This window comes from Zosterops lateralis (genome assembly GCF_965231275.1).
Source record: "Zosterops lateralis genome assembly, chromosome: 3".
Classification (NCBI taxonomy): Eukaryota; Metazoa; Chordata; class Aves; order Passeriformes; family Zosteropidae; genus Zosterops; species Zosterops lateralis.
Genome location: NC_139764.1, coordinates 90,148,616 through 90,166,327, shown reverse-complemented (window position 1 = coordinate 90,166,327; position 17,712 = coordinate 90,148,616). Strand labels below are relative to the sequence as shown.

Below are 17,712 nucleotides of genomic sequence, written 5' to 3'. Positions count from 1 at the left end.
TCTGCCAGGGCAACACACAGCAAGCAACTTCTCACTGCCACATAGACTGGCTGTAGTTGAGGCACTGATAGTAACACATTCCTTAAGATCTTTCATCAAAATCTGTACCATCACCCTGTACCATCAGATTAAAATCTGCTTACTTTTGATCTAATTGCATTTAATAGGAACTTGGACTTTTTCCAGAGGAAGAACAATTGTTGTTTTTTAAATATTTTATAAACTAGCGTTTTTCTGGCCAGAACATAAACTCTTAAAAGTTAAAAGTCAATGATGAGGAGCCATCATGTACCAACCTTTTTTTTTTTTTTTTTTTTTTTTTTTTTAATGCACAATATGGCTCTGTTTAACTTTCCTTCACTGGGAAGTGAAGGAAAATTTACTTCTTTCTTTCTCAATGTCGGCATGATTTTAGTTTTCCCTTTATACCATGCCACAGGGGTGTAACTTTGGAGTAACTGAGATACATAACTAAATCCAATGGCTAAATTAAGATTGTTTTCAAAGACTGAGAAAAGAGTTTACAGCCATTTCTTGCTTAACATAAGCCATAGTATCTTGCCCAGTTGTTCAATTCACAGCCAGCATTTACAGTTGCACTTTTCTTTGGAAAAGACATTGCATTGTTCAAAGGGAGACACAATGCTGCTACACAAGCTGCAGGAATTCGCATTTACTGCTCCCATGGCTGTGCAAAGTGAATCCTCATACTTCGAGAGGGAATGGGAAGAAAACACTGTAGCCTGCAAAGCCTTCCTGACTTCACCTGTCTAGGAGAATCTTATAAGAAGGAGTTTCCCATTTCTAAGGGAATCTTATTCCAGGGAACACTGTACTGGGTTTGCATGGCCCCATTTTGGTATTGGGCTGGTTATAGGGGTGGAGTCAGTGAGAAATTTCTGGAAGCTCCCTCATGTGCAACAGAGTCAATGACAGATGGCTCCAAGATGAACCTGCTGCTGGCCCAAGCTGAGCACACCAGCAACAGTGGTAGTCCTTCTGGAATAGTATATTTAAGAAAAAGGGAAAAAAACTGCACAACAGCACTCAGCAGGGAGAGGGGAATATGTGTGCAAAACAACTTGGCAGACACCAAGGTCAGAAAAAAGGAAGGGGAGGTGGTGTTCCAGGTGACAGAGCTGAGATTCCCTGCAGCCCATGGTGCAGGCCCATGGTGAGGCAGCTCTGTCCCTGCAGCTCATGAAAGTCCACGGAGATGCAGAGATCTACCTGCAGCTCCTAGAAGAACCCCCAGCAAAGCAGGTGGATGCCCAAAGGATGCTGTGATCCTGTCGGAAATCCACAATGGCACAGACTCCTGGCAGGACCTGTAGCCCTGTGGAGAGAGGAACCCAGGCTGGAGCAGGTTTGCACCACTCCCAGAAAGGCAAGCTGCTTGCAGAGCTCTGTGCACACACAAAAGGAGACACATTTAAAGGATGTAGGCCATGATAAAAGCATGGCTATAATAATCCAAAAACAGACCGTTGAGCATGAAGTCTGATGCAAGAGCAAGCTGGCATCAGAGTTCATAGCATCAAGACCTCTGGAGATCACAATGGGATCTCCTAGCTGAAAACTGAGTGGAAGGCGTGAAGCATGTTACTGGGGCTGAACTGGAGCCAACACAGTGGTCACAGAAAGTGCCACTGACTGACACACAGTTGAAGTCTTTGGGCAAGGAAGCAATCACATTTCACCAGGTGCCTGATACTTCTTCCCCTCCCTTTGTTCACATGATTGCTGGAAAGGTCATTATTTCCATGAAAGCACTTCAGACTGCAGAACCAAAAGTCCTGTACACATAGCCCAAGGAGTTTCTCATGCTCTCTGCAAAAGGTCAGCCAGGGCTTGAGGCTTGGACTAGCATTTGCTTCTCTACCTTAGAGTAGGCACAGAGAGAACAGAGCTACCTCTAAGTTGTATTCAAAGATAGCAGCAAAGGTTGTCCCCTGTCCCTGCAGCAACTCTGGTTTGTGCTGACAGTCTTCACCACACTGTAAAGAACAGGCTGGATCACATACCTTGAACTCTTCATCTAGTGAATGTACAATGCTTAGGACACTGCAACCACACATGTCTCAAAAAACAGCAGCAGCTCTGTGTTTGATCTCACTCATCCCTTTTGAAAACACACACACAAGTCAGGAGGGAAAGTTCCAGTCACAACTTATAAGGCATCATGACAAAATGTTCTCTAACTTACAGGACACATTTTCTGCCAGAAGGGTGATTCAATGTCAACTGAAAGGGAATAAGAACACGTATTGATGCAGTACCAGCAGAAAAGTGTTCCAACTATTTTTAGGGTTTTCCAAGCATAGCGGCTCATGCTGTGCAATCAGACAGATGCTACCTTGACAATAGCAAGGACTTCTTTGCTGTAGGAGTGTCAGACCATTTGTCTGAATCCTGAGAAGCTCCGCTGTGAACAAAGTGAGTTTGGGTGAGTTGTACTTGCCAGATAGGCAACTCCTCCTTTTTTGAATCTGAAAATGTGAGTTCAAGTCATGCAAGTGACCAACACATATTGCAAATTTTATTTTTATTTCCTTATTACAGAAACTAAATTAGCATATGCCTACATCTTAATTAAAACAAATTCACCACTGCAGAAAATGAGTATTCTTTTTATTCTCTAAAGCACACCTGTGAACACAGAACAAAGTGTAATTCAGTACATAAAAGCTTCTTGGTGCACCTCCCACTGCACTTTCTCCATTAGTTATTTAAAAAAAATCATTACATCTTAGGTATTTATATATGCTTCCATTAAGCTTTGCATCTTCTACCTCTAATGCAATTCACTTTTAGAAATCAGTTAAGAAGCTAAATCAAAAAGGCCTCTTAAGTTTGCTTTATTTACAGACACAATGGCTGAATTTAAATAGTTTACAGTCACTCCCAGCACCAGCTTCCAATTCAAAGGATTAGTGCATTCCAAAATTTCTCCATAAACCTGTTTTCTAGAGGGGATTAAGTTGTCCATAACTACAGCTATGTAGGTAACTCCAGCCACCTACATAAATTATCTTATAGAAAATAAACATGCTGACAAAAATACTTATAATTAACAAAATGACAAAATCAAAACCTCAGCCTTGAGGAAGAATGGACAGAAGTTTGGTTTTGTGCTGCAGTCATTGTCGACTATGAGAACAGCAGCAATGTGGGAGAAGAGCAGTCAAGGAGGCTGAAGGCCAGAGCAGGTGTCTCTGGTTCCTTTTTGAAGAGAGCTGTATGTCCAGCTCTCACTTGCTCCTCCCTTTTGACACATCTCCCATTACTACTTTTTGTGAAATCATCAGGCAGACTTCTGAACTGAGATAGCATACAGCTTGTTTCAGAGGGGAAGAAAATAACTGCATCTGCAGGCAGGCTGACTTGCATTATTTGAATAAAGACCTATCTGTTCCTCTGAATTTTACAGTTTACAAATGGATGCAGGTTTTGTGGCAACCAAGAAACTGCTGTAAGATTAACAACTGGGATGCACATATATTTATCTGTTCTTACATACTTTCAAAACCCAAATGGAAGGAAGAATTATCTGTGATTCAGGTAGATCCAGAAGGATTTTTTTTTCTTACACAATAAGGTAAATTACTTAGCACATTCCAGGTTAAAAAAATTACAGTAAACATTCAGTAACTGGAATGCATATAATATACAAGTACCATTACATTTACAAAGCTGTTCATGACAATTTTTTCTTTCTATATTAAGCATAAAAAAGTTACAAGCTAATTCACAATAACCTTAGTTACAATGTTATTAAAATACATTGATGTTAATCATAAAAATATTTTACTATTTACATGTATATTGTATAAATCTTAACAATAAGAATATGCCTATTTTAGGATGCCTTAAATTAATATTTAGGCAGATTGGCCCATTTATAGTGCAGTATCCCTGTTTTGGTCTTCACACCATGAAACTGTACCAGATCCACAGTATCTTTGCTAGTGCTTTGCTAAAAGGCTTAATCTTTTTAATATTTAAGAAGCAATCATTCATTTATTCCAAAGAGTCAGTTTTGTTTCCACTTTGTTTCTTATTAAATCCTACTCCCAATAGTTCAGGACACTCTGCCTGGCCTTGAGCTATTTGGTTGCATTTCCACATAAGGCTATAATTAATTTCATCAGTTATCACACTGTCTTGCTTGTAGTCCGGATGCTGTGCAATGAATTCCCTCATCCATCGAGCAACTGTCATTAATTCTCCTGTGGGCAAGAGGAAATTAAATTTCACAGTTTATACATCTAATTTAGCAGTAGAACACCTGGAATTCTGCGCACTATATACACAATTAATGAGGAGCCCATGCTTTTATGAAAAACACATTCCTATACTTTTTCAAATATGGCTAAACTGCAGGCACAGTTAAGCTCACACATCCCTGATGGTCTAAAAGCTGCTTATCTGGTGCAATTTTCCAACTTTCAGATGTGCCAATGACATAATGCAGAGAGAAGCAGCAACTGGAACAGGTGCTATCAACAGATTGTATAGCAAAAGGGCTTAAACACTTTATTTAACAGAGAACCTGGCTGAGATGAATCAACCGACACCTCTGCACTACAACACTTACATAAAGTAAGTTTGTAGTTGACCCATTCAACTGAGCTGCTAGTTTTGATCAGTCAACCTTGACTTACTATTCTTTCTCCCTCTGGCAGCTACTCGAGCAAAACTTAGGCTGGTTCCCAATTATACCAACTTCTGGTTTGTACAGAGTGCCTCTGCTTCACTCCACAGTTCTTGGTTGGTCAGCAGGTACCTAAGGGTCCCCAGCACCCCTACACAAGGTCACTGAATGACACACACCGCACCTGCAGGAGACTGGTATCCCCATGAAGTAGCAGCTGCGGGTTGGCTGCACACCAATGTCCAGGCTACTGAATCTTGCTCCTGAATGCAGCTTGTGCAAGCAAACCTCAACTACTACAAGTTCAATGTAACTCTGACAGTTAAGACATTAAGATGGGCTGATGGGATGCTCAAAGAGCAAAAAAATAAAACTTTCATGGCTAGCTACTAGAACATCAGCTTTGTTGTGAGAGTGGAAAGAGTCAAGGGTTTCCACTACAGAAGTCTTTGGTTTAAGAATACTGCAAAAAGCAAGAGGAATCAAGTTAGAGAAAGCATGAAGGAATACACAAATAAAAAGTAAAAGAAAAAATCCAACACTATCTAAAAATATCCTAGCAGTGGTTTTGAACAGATGCACCTGAAGACAAATCAGAAAAATTGCAGAAAGTACCAGAAAGAAAAGCAGAATAAAAAAGTTACTACAAATCAAAATGTGCTTCAAAAACCAGAAGTAATGTTTTAAAAGAATGAGGCCAAAGCTTACACTTCTACATAGGAGGGCAGGAAAAAAAATTACCCAAGAGGCTTTATTTGATGGAGGCACTAAAAACTCAACATGAAAACCTTCTGACACCAACAAGAAGCAGGGGGCCTGCAACAAAGTCAGTGGAGTCAGGAGATGAGCAGAGTGAAGCTTGAGAAGAAACACATTTGAAGTGCAAGCCGTGCAAGCTGCACTATCAGTGCTGGAGCCGGGGAGTGTCCAGTGCACACCAACACAGACACCTAGTGGCCAGGCAGCCCAGGCACTCCCAGTCTTGCCCTGCTGTACCTGCACACCTTCACTGGGAGCACAGCCTGCAGCTCTCAAAAGTACCAACAGGAGTATGGCACCACTGACTGACAAAACATGTGAGACACCCTCCAGGCAAGGAGAGGCAAAGGGAATTGTAAGTTCAGGTGCAACTATATACTGCAGAACTCAACACAATTATGAATGCTGATGACAAGTGAGTAGATAAACATGATCCTACAGCACAGGAACTAGAAGGTGTATCATGGTATAACTGTGAAGAACATTTAAATATGAAAAACTACAGAATAATTTTTTCAAAAAGCATATAATAGAACTCTGTAATTTCTTACTGTATGACTTCAGCTGGACCAAAAGTGTAACTGCTTCAAGAAAGGTAAGGCAAAAATCATGGAAATCACATCTGTGAATGCTCATCAAGCTCTGTGATTACTGCGTTGCAGGCAGTCAGGAACCAGGAGAGCACTCCAGGACAAGGGCCACTTGATGCTGCCACCTCAGTACTGCTTTCATTAATATTTGGTGGTGATCAGCAGCTGCTGCCTGCCTAGCAAATTTGTAGTCTTACTGAGTGGTGGCAGTCACACACCAGCTATACAGAGACCAGGAGGGTAATTCCTTGCTGTGCTGCAGGAGAGGTGGTGACTGCAGCTCAAATTAATGATGCCAGAGCAAGGTTACAGCCACAGCAGCTAAGGTGTCAGTGGTCTTAACTCATGAGTGCTATGTTCACCATTAGAGAAATCTGAAAAATGGCCACTCTTTGTGGATATGACTCATACTAAACAGGCTGCAGATCAGGAACATTTCATTTAAGATCAAGAATAAATTGGAATCATCCAAAACTCACAACTGAGAAACATCATGGCACAGTAATACAATGCCTAATGCTTTTTTAATCTGTGAATTCTAGTTCTTAAGAAGCCTCATTTAAAAGTCATTTCAGTTTATAAGAACTGAACTTGCCCTACACTCTTATCTACTTCGCTCTCACAGCTTTTAGGTCTGTGTAAATACAGGAGCTGACTTTTGCAATGACTGCAACTCTGCATCAGGTAGCAAAGTTTTTCTTTGGCAGGGAACACCTGCAGCTGGGGCTGGACCCAGGTTATTAGGCCTCAGGAAAAAGACTCTGCTAGAGTTATGGATTCCTTGTTTTCTCAAGACCATTTCTCTGAAGGAAAAAGAAAAAAAAAACCCAAGACACAAGGGAGTGTTTAAAAACATGTTACCATTCTGAAGAACTACTAAAGTAGTGAATTACCAGATAAGACAAAATCCTGATTTCCACCTCAGCTTTAGAAAGGTCTTTACCTAGAAGCTTCTACAGTAATTTTCAAGAATTAAAAAGGAATGCAACACTTTAGTTTAAAACTTGGAGGGAGGGAGAGGGAAGAAAAAAAATTTCTTGACTTACGAGGCTAAAATTAACTATCTAGGTAAATTTACATCAATGCAGTTATACAGGAGATTTACACAGAAAAAGTTAAAAAGCTGCTGCAGACTGAGCTAAGCACACAGTTCTGAATTAAGTTTACCCTGCGCCTTTTAATCATTAAACTGCTGCTTTTTAAGAAGAAACATAAACAGTCATTATATACCTGTCTTGAAAAACATTGCAATATGGGGAAGATGGCTGAAGAGCCTGCTCTGCTCTGCCTTGAAGGAGTTCTGCTACTTAAGGAAGGACTTTTGTATCAGTGAGCTAAAGTCTCGGTCCCATGGTCTAGCAGACCTGAGGTTCAGACTTGTGAAGCTTTGGAGTTACACCAGTGATATCAGGCAATCTATCAAACCCAGCCTCAAATACTCCTACAACACTCAAGTGACAGGGCAAAATGGACTAGTGTATGTTTAAACTACTACAAAATGGACAATACAGTGGCAAAAGTAGGAGTAAATGGTGTTGAAAAGCTAGACTGAAGACTGGGTATATACTACCCTCTAAACCATGATTGTTACTCTCAGTTACTCCTAAGTTCTAAAATGAATCACTAAACATTAAAAATCAAAAATAGACAGGACAAGACTTAAGCCAAAGAGCACACTCCAGTCCTTTGCTCAATGATTCAACAGCTAATGAGACATCCACAGCTCCCATCAGTCTTATCCAACTGAAAGTAGAAAAATGCCAAGAAAGTCATTGTCCGAAAATGTCAGACATACCAGAGGCTCTTTTTTTTATTAGCTTCAGATAGTTTAGGATGGTGCATCTTGTGTCCACATCCACTTCCATGTTTTCAAGATAGGAATTCAAAATTGGGATCAAACCAGGAAAGACTCCTTCCTGTGTAAGAGAACAGAATCAGCATAAAACACATTCAGTCTTGTTTCTGGGAGGGTAGAATAGAATGTGTTCCAGATAGAAGAGGCTATGACCTTCCCATTGATAATTGTATCAATGCTCATTAAGGTGTACTCTTCTGTGTCGGTGCCTGTCCCATTCTGTGCAGTGCCACATCCATCCACAACAGCATTTCCACCTTCATGTGTGACAAAGGGAAAGGAAAAAATGGTTAAAAGACAAGACATGCACTAAACATCTACAACACTGTTAGTCAGATTACTTGATGTGATACCTTTGCATATATCTTTTCTGAAGTAAAACGTTCCCTGTCGTACAGCATCTCTTTTCTGGGCCTCCTTCATGTTTTCATCCACCTGGCAAAAAAGAGTATTTCAGAGATCTGTGACATTTTAGAAAAGCAGGATTCTACCAAAATGTCCCATTTGGGTTTCATAAGCTGAAACATCTATATTTCTTACTATTTCATCACACAAGCTCAAGCTGTGAAGCTAGGTTTTATTTCATTTTTCAGTGGCCAGGACAAACCCATGAATAGATGACAATTCATGAAACTGGGTATCCAGCAGAATAGGTAATGGTATCATGCTAGAACATGCTATGCTAATTTAAGTTTGGGTGGAAAACACAGGAACAGTTACAATTAACAGGTCGCATCCCTTCTGGGGGACTTCTTTGCATATTTAGATGCAATTTAAATAAGTACGGAAGAAGAAAATTTCAATTTCCCTAGCCATAATTTGCTGCTTTTATTAACAAAATCATCACTGTCTTTAGCAGAATTATCACTGTATTAAACAAACTTTCAGATACAGCATTCAAGTAAGTTTGTATGGGAATTGTACCTATTCCATTCCCAAACATCTGTTAGATATTCAAACTTAGATTGCCAGCAAAAAAGTTCTAAATTTCAGGCTTCTCAAAAGTCCTCCATACTACAACCTTTGCTCTGCAAATGACATAAGCATTGCTCTGTCTTTCTGGATGGAAGATTTTGTCCAAGTCCTTTGGTTGATGTTTTCTCAGGGAATTAAGATCATACAGCTTTTGGATATTAGCCTTAACCATATTGTCTTCAGAAAAAGAGATATAATTTGCTGAATTCTTTGTCTGATCTTTAACTAAAGTCTATGCAAAATCTTAGCTTAATTCTTACCTTATAAAGCTTTGTTTTCAATTCATTTTGTATTATGAAACCTATTTACACAACAGGTTGTTTTGAAAATTTGAAAGAACTCCAGTCCCAGCTGACAAGCATTCAACTGCATTCAGTCAGACAGCCAAGATTAGTGTGAGATTAGCCCCATAGCCCCCTATTATTTTACTTGAAAGAGGCAGGCTTACCAATGGTTGTGCAATTCTGTGTTGCATTACCTGCCAAATTGCTTGGCAAGCTCAAGCAATTTTCAGCCCCCCAGCCCTCCAATTCTGTTCAGGTTCTTTTAGCACCTGATCTCTTATTCACTCTTTACTGGTAGTTAAAAACTGTATGCTTTTGAGACACTCAAATAACAATGTAATTATGTAATCTAAGTGCTAAATGGCTGTGTTATTTATGCAGTCTGAACTCCCTGACATCTCCTTCTAGAAGTCAGACCAAATCATACCATGTGTGTATGGTATGATTACTGTAAATTTATGACTTCAGTATTTTTCTCCATTTTAATTACAAAACTCTAGGAAAAGCCTCAGGATACTATGGCTACGCTGAATTTTCCAGCATAATATCAAAAGCCTTCTGCTCTACAAGATCTTTTTTAAAGTTACCTATAAGATCACAGGAATATCCATCTAAAAAGACATCCTTTGGTCATGTTCCTCAGAAAGAGGACATGCAAGGACAGTTCCAGACAAAACAGTTCAGCAATTATGAGGACAAGATTAAGGAAAAAACACATTTTGCATGGCTTGTCTGTCTAAAGACAAGTCACAGTTGTGACCGGAATCAGCAGTATTTGTTTCCACTCAAATAAGTGGGGTAACACTAAGCGTGATGAACTCCTCCTCTCCCTCCCCACTAGATACAAACAGAATAAGAGCATGAGACACAGGCAACATTCATGTTAAGGTAAGTCTAACGTTTTTATTTTGACTGTCTCAGGTTATTTCCCCCCTGCATATAAAATGGGGGAAACATACCCTTTCCCAGCTTCAAAACAGCCTTGTGACAATGGTATTTCTCAACGTTTCTGCAGCAGTTAGACACTGCTAGGCATCACAGAAATTCCTAATGCAGCTGTCTATGTTTAATTCCATGAGACAGCAGTAAAATATTTGTTCAGTATTGTAAAGTTTAAATTAATTCAAAGTACTGGTACAGGTGAAAACTGACTGGAAGATAAATATGACTGTTCTGTAAGTGGAGAAATATTATTTCCTAGCTTGCAGGGGATAAAAACCAGGCTTGATGCATTACATTTAGCTCTAACAGATCTGATCTTTCACACGTACCTTGGACAAAGGAATGAGAAAATCGAGTTTATATGACAGAATCACTCTGGTCAGCAATACCACAAACACAACATATGCAGAGTTTTCAAAGTCTGTTAACTGGACCTAGACATGAAGGAGAGATTCAGTTATTTAGTGGGAACACACTCATGCAAGGACAGTCTGGAACAGTTTGACTCGGATGTTCATGTCGGTACTTGTGTTCACACACACTGTACTTGCCGAGGGGTGATGCACACGTGCAATCACCAGCAGTGACTTCCAGTGCACAATGCACACACATGCTTCAACAAACTCAGCCCTGCAATTCGATGCAAAGCACACTTGTATTTCAAGACTAATAACCTGCACCTTTAGGCTCCCTAATTACAGAAGTATAGTAGCTTTTAAATTTCCATTCTAAAAGGATTAAACTTAAGAGAGCTTAGAAGCAGACAGCTATAGAATAAAGGCACTTATGAAAAAAACAAAACTGACAGTGGAATTATTCAGTACCAGGAAATGTACTGGGGAAATACAGTCTCTAGAAGCTAAATGGGGCTTTGTTTACTGCTGCTTTAATACAAGCCTAATTCCTTTCTCCATCACCCTAAATCCATTAGCATGCGTTGATGTGCTGCAGTGGATTCCCCTGTCAGTTACATTCCCACAGTCCATGTCTGATTAAATACTGCTGTCCACTTCACTTGCATCTAGCAAATCAAAGGGGAGAAAACACAGCACAAGTAATAGGAGTATGATACTGGATGGCAGAATGCCTGGTACTTTTCCACTTAAAGGAAATGTCTTCCTTACCTCCATAGGTCTGAATTCCACTCTCCATCCAATATCTGAATTTGGAGGTGGTGGCTTAAACCTCATTGTCTGCCAGTTTGTAGACTGAATATTCTGCAGAGCACATGAAATAATCTGTTACAATCCAGATACATATCACTCTATAATATAATCAAAGAAAAATAAGGTGATAACTAGAGTCTTAGTGTTTTCTGTGGAACAGCATAGCAGGTTAGAGAAGTGGTTCCAAAGTAAGTGCTGTAACTTCTTAAAGCCCACAGTACAACTACCCGTCCCAGGAGCAAACATGTTGTACTTCCTCATGCTGTTTTGGTTGAGTACTATATACAAGACACCAAGGGACTGGTATGCAGATGACTTTATTTTTTCATAAGGGGCCGACACATCCTGAACTAAAAAGGCCTAATATTACCACAGCTATTACCTCAAAAATCTTTAAAAGAGAGATTTCTACATAAATAAAATACAAACCAGTTTTCAGGAAGCCTTAAAATTTGACAGTTCCCCTTAACATTTACACACACAGCTATAATTTAAGTGCTTCATATTTTATTTGGTTTAAAGTATAAGCCATCACCTTCTAAATAAGAGATAAAACAAATAGATGAATGTGCTTATAACTGCAAAGTCATATGCTAAAAAACTATCTGAAGTGAAAAACTAAGGAAAAAAATCTTAGCTAATACAGCCGTCCTCCAATTAAGTAGTATTATAAAAATAAGCAATTATATATATATATATTAAATTCCTCTAAATCAGACATAACCTCAAAATGGTCGGATTCATTTGCATCATCTAGATGTATTTTCTCCTCAAACAAAGTCAATGGGTCTCGAATGAACAAGTGTGCAATATGCTGTGCCAAAAGGTGGTCAATACCTACAAAATGAAAATTCAAACAAACAATTCACATATATCAAAACAGGCTCTAGGAATTTTTTTTTGTACAAGACTGAAGATATCTAACACTGCAATGCTACCTCAACCCACCACATCCTGTTAAAATGATGGCTTCAGGAAGGAAGGAAATGATTAAAGAGAGACAAAAAAACCCAAACAAAACAGGTTCTTGTTTGGAAATGGCAGCTGAATATTGGTGTGGCTGCCATTCTTCCTGGTTTCTGATGCATTCTGTGCCATGTTTCCTAAAGCAGTTCAGCTCTCTCCATAAAAATAAAACATTAATTCCAGCTTGAGAAACTCAGTTGATGCATTAGGGACAGTTTCTGTTACAAATTAATCCTTTTTAAAAATCTCTCAAGACCACTCTGCACAGATACTTCCCAAGTAGGAGTTACTCTGAGGGTTGCACAATGTTTGTAACAAACAAGAACAAAACCATAAAACATCCCCACACTCTGCAAACATAATTCTTAACCTGCTCATAATGAAGCAAACACTTACCTTCCTTTATTAGGTGCTCGTAGATATCTTTGTCTATTGTCAAATCAATGTCATTGTATTTCTCACCACATTCAGATAGATAACTGTCTATGGAATCATATCTGGATTTACTGATTCTATAATGGTTGTTCTTCAGTGGCTATATAATTTAAGAATACAATATTTTAACAGCTTGTTAACAATGTTACCTAAGTTTTGCTCACTAATGACATGTTGAGAATTATTATCCTATTTAAAAAAACCCTACAACCTCAATTAAAATTATTAAAAGCACGAGTCCTAGATAGGCTCAATATAAAGTGATTCTGGAATTACAACTATTTTATTTGCAGACATTTATCTGAGCAAAAAATCAGTCATTACACATTGACTAGAACTCTCTAGAAGTAGAAATGTTTTCTTGATGTAATATATCATTACCCCAAGCATTAAACATATATCAACAGTTTCACCATGTGCACACTATTAGAGATGCCCTTAAAATAGGTAGTTCAATAAATATTTCAAGTAAATTTTAAAAATTATTTATTTTATGTAATTTTTAAAGTGCTTTGAATGGAAATTCCTGCTTAGAGAAATTCTACAAGTTCTGACACCTGGGTCTCTTGATTTAGTTCTAGTTTATACTACTCAGCAGTACCCACTATTTACTCTAGTGCAATTATTGCCTTTTGGGCTCAAGCATAAATTAGAAAGTTCATCACGGGGACCCTTTTCAGCCAGCTCTGGAAGACTGGGATTCGTACCTAATTAAAAGTACGTATTTGTTAACACCAACTGACCAAACAAGGTGAGTGTTTACAACATCTCTCCTCTATCTACCACAAAGACCATCACATTCCCTCATCAGGGATTCTGATGAGCACAAGCAGAATTTGACACTAAAGCAGATTTAACTATTTTCCCCGAAGAAGCCCAGACACCGATGACGTAACGTGACGTACCTCCAGCCCTCTCTCCTCCCGCGTTCGGTCATCCACAGAAGCAGAGATCACTCCCCAGCGACAGTCAATGTCAGACACGTAGCCTCTGTAGAATGGAGATGCAGCACTCAACGCCATCTAAAATGAAACAGCCTGGTATCAGAACAAAGGACAGCCCAAAGAATCAAAAGTAAAATAGAACCCCACTGGAAAGGGATCCAGAAGGAACTGAAGTATATGTACTTCAGTTTAACATACAGCCAAAACCCGTATAATCAAGTATCTCAAATGCTACCTCCAAAAATTGCCTGGGTCAAGGGTTAGCATTCCTGAAGTGGCATCTGACACTCTCCAAATGTTTTTACCTCTACAGATCAGCATTTAAGGAGCACAAAAATGAGGCTGGCAGAAGCACTTTTGAGACAAATCAGGAAGTATTCTGCTTGTTCACTTCCAAAGTTCACCTGGCAATCATTTTATTTTGTTGATTTTTGTTTGGCCAAGCACCTTAGTAACATGGCTGGAACACAGCTCACTCAGGGCAGGATCTACTCATCATCTAGACCAGACAGATACTTTATTTTCATAACTCCTGTTATAAACAGTTGTTTATGACAACATGCTTATAAAAGGGACAGATTTAAACAGCTTAAGCTGAAAGCCTCTGTAACACCAGAGGGTTTTCATAACAGTTGAAAATTTAAAAATTGTTTTAAGGAACAAGCTTGTCTTGTTTTCATGAAAAACTGCCCAAATCTATTTCTAAAACTATTCAACAAGAGTCTCATGCATGTGGGAGTGAGAGCAGAGGGGAAGAAATAGACATAAGGGCCAAGAAGGAACAGATGTTACTATTTTGTGGTGTCATCTGCACATTAGTTAACATGACTTATGTGAAAACCTAGAGTCTTCTCCCAGAGTACCCAATTTGTGAGCTTGCAATTTGGGTATTATTTATATATATATATATATAGTGGATTTTGCCATGAAGGAAGAATTCATCTGACAGATGTCCACTACTTACCACAATGGGACAAATCGTAGCTAGCTGATCATAGAGATACCTTGCTTCGGAAATGCTGCAAGCCTGAAATGTTACCTGTTGGAAGATGTACAGTTGCTATCAAATTTCTACAATCATACAACATGCACAGTCTTCCTAGATTTAAAAACAAGTATATAATAAAATTATTTATCTACTAAAAATTTTAAGGTTTTTTTGCTTGGTTTTGTGTTTTTGGTTTTTTTTTTTCTTTTTGTGTGGGTTTTCCCCCCTAAGTCTTGGACACATTTCTGCCCCACTTATCAGTAGCATTTATATTACAAGCTTCTTTCTATGCCATTTCCATGTTCATTACAAGATTTCAGACCCTAATGCTTCTATGGTGAGGCTGAATATACAAACACTTGCCAGAATCAAAGAAGACTGAGTTAACATCCAGAACACAAATGGGTGAGTAATGCACCTTCAGGAAATAAGCCAGGAACCTACTTACTTAGAACAACAGTCTGATTCTATTGTAGATTTAACATTTGCTTTATATGACGCTAATCCTGTTTTAAAGAACATTTCAAGATGCCTTTGATCTTGAAAAACTGTAGGGGAAAAATAATATCTGTGTGTCTACTGTAACTTTCATTAAAAAAAAAGTCCAGCTTTTTCGGTATTAGAGGCCAGAACCCAGCAAAAAAAATAGAAAAGAAGAATTATTTGCAGAAGAGATTAATGCTTTAGAAGACCTACTACAGATAGGCCACTGGAATAGGTAACTCCTTTGTAATATTTCTGTGAAATTTACTCAGAGTAGCATCAAACAGAAGACACAATTCTAATAGCAGACTTTATCCTCTAGACTTTGCAAATCAACACTTCATGAATTTAAAAACTGCACAGAGTCATCAGTCTCAAAACTCCCTTTGTCTTAGCAGTTTATGTATTCACAGATCAGAGGAAAACTTAGATGGGAATGTTCCCCTGTACCATTACCATAACATTATGCAAAAGGCTTCAGCTCTAAATCAACATCTCTGCTTGCTGTCCTGAAGAATTCCAGTTGTACACAGGCTTTCCTCTTCCAAGGATAGTAACTAGAGCATCCCACAAAATATAAATGTTCTTCTCAGCTTGCCACTAAACCAAATTGCACCTCAAGTAAGACTTTAAAAAACAAACCAATGAACAAATCCCTCCAAAACTCCTGAGTTCACTGGTGCCTCAGTGATGGATTTTTCTGGGGAGTGTTGATGATTGTGGTATAGGGGAAATATGGGTTTTGTTTGTGTGTGTTTTGTCTTTTTAAATCTTCATCCAATATTCATTAAAACATCCCAAATTAGAAAACAGCTGTGCTGTGGAGAAAACATTCCTTCTGTGTCTATCCTTCAAGTGTGGTTTTTTTTTTTTTTTTTTTTTTTTCCTTTTTTTTTTTTTTTTTAGAAAAAAAAAACAAGCAAACAAACAAAAACCCAGTTGGTTAAAAGACAAGATTAATAATTATCCTGCAGAAAAGCAGCTAAGTATTATTTCTCATCACTAATTTTAGACATTCAGCACTAGAGAGCCAGCCTTGAAGTGGGGGTGGGTTGACAGGACACCTACACTCTATCCCCAGACAGTGATATTTGCCTCCCCCTTCCTTTTATGTTTATTCCAAACCACATTAAATCTGAGATTCAACATGGTTTCTAGGCAAATGTCCCATTACAGAGGAAAAGGGCATGTCTGTCTTCTCCAGAAAGGCTATAGGCACTGCCAGTGCAGGCTATCCCAGCCCAAGCTCATCAGGACATTATTTTTACTTCTGGAAATGCATCAAACCAATTTGAAGCTTGGTGTACAGTATGAAAAAGAGGAGCAAAAACCAAACCAACAAGACCACCCCCCAAACATGAAATTAAGTATATATACGACAAAGTACCTTACAAAAATAGGTAGGCAATACATATTATCTTCTAGTCTGTTATCAGGAATTATCAGTTGATACAGAAGCAGCTGCCAGCATTGTTTTCATTCTCCCTTTGATGATAACAGGACTACCAAATTTGAATTTGGCCACTGATTACCAGAATGTAATAATAAAATTTAGCAGTATCTAAAAGTAAAATAGTACTTCTTTAGAAAGAAATTTAATAATGTTTTTAAAGTTCATACAATGACTGAATAAGGCTGGATTTCTTTTATTGGTCTTAAATAAGAAGAGAGATGATATAAAACAAACCATGGCAAACTAACACCTTGTAAAACCACACAGTATTATGTAAACTTTACTATCTCATCAGATTTGCCCTAATTTGCCCTAGTGACAAGAAACCATATGTAGCACCTATCAAGAACTTTTATTTGTACAGCTTTTCTAGTTTCTCAAGCTCAAAGGGACTGCTTTTCATGAGGTTTTCTCTCCCTGCTACAAAACAAAAAGTACCTGGAGAATTTCTTTAATCCCATTGAGAGTTAACACTAGCCTCTTCCTAGCTCTGCTTCCAAGACTGTGGTGGCAACAAGCACATTTAGGAAGATCATGATTACCTAAGGTGTTTATCATGATAACCTAAGGTGTTAGTGTCCAGCATCAGAGATACATTTAAAGCAAAAGAAAATGAAAGGAATAAAACACTCTTTAATATTCAGCACCTAGATTTAAAGGGAAGATACTGTACAACAGGAATTACTCAGGTAAATTACTAAAAAAACATAAAAAGTGGGCATGTTCAAATTAGAGAAAACAGAATCAAAAGTATCTTCCAGCACTGTCAGAGAAGACAACTACCCACATGGATTTGGTAGGTATGTGGTACAAGCAATGAGAAGACAAACTCCTTAGCAGATAGCTAAAAATATTTAAGAATGAGAAACTTTATACAGGAGTTCATGATGTTTGTAAATGAAATAAAATTATACAAAAGCAGAAAGCTACTTATTTTAAAAAATATTCCCATGATCTCTTGCCACTCCCTGCTTTTACTGTTCTAAGGGTGCATAAGGAGGAAACACCTAAAATGAGGAACTAAAAAACCTCTCCCATTTCTACAAGACAGCTCAGTTGCCATCTCCACAGTGTTCTTTGGTTGTGCCTCAAAGATGACCAGAGTGGAGGATGGCCTTTCACACTCAAAGTGCTGGAGTTTCAGGAGCAGGTGCTTGATCAAATGTGGTTTGACAACTTTAAGAAACCCTCTCAGCAAGTCATCCAATTACATTTGAA

General features: G+C 38.5%; 1 protein-coding gene across 2 annotated transcripts in view; it reads right to left on the bottom strand.

Moving 5' to 3' along the window:
• Nucleotides 1–2,528: 2,528 nt before the first annotated feature.
• The window catches only part of GCLC (glutamate-cysteine ligase catalytic subunit), a 36,644-nt gene continuing 21,460 nt past the window's right edge, over nt 2,529–17,712 (bottom strand). For both annotated transcript variants that reach the window (XM_083856910.1, XM_083856911.1), the window contains exons 7-16: nt 14,535–14,609; nt 13,532–13,648; nt 12,588–12,726; nt 11,950–12,062; nt 11,184–11,276; nt 10,389–10,493; nt 8,212–8,293; nt 8,012–8,115; nt 7,799–7,919; nt 2,529–4,229 (exon numbers count right to left, since the gene is read on the bottom strand). In XM_083856910.1, coding sequence (XP_083713036.1) covers nt 4,021–4,229; nt 7,799–7,919; nt 8,012–8,115; nt 8,212–8,293; nt 10,389–10,493; nt 11,184–11,276; nt 11,950–12,062; nt 12,588–12,726; nt 13,532–13,648; nt 14,535–14,609 — 1,158 coding nt within the window. In that variant the 3' untranslated portion in view covers nt 2,529–4,020. The remainder of the gene's footprint in view (nt 4,230–7,798; nt 7,920–8,011; nt 8,116–8,211; nt 8,294–10,388; nt 10,494–11,183; nt 11,277–11,949; nt 12,063–12,587; nt 12,727–13,531; nt 13,649–14,534; nt 14,610–17,712) is intronic.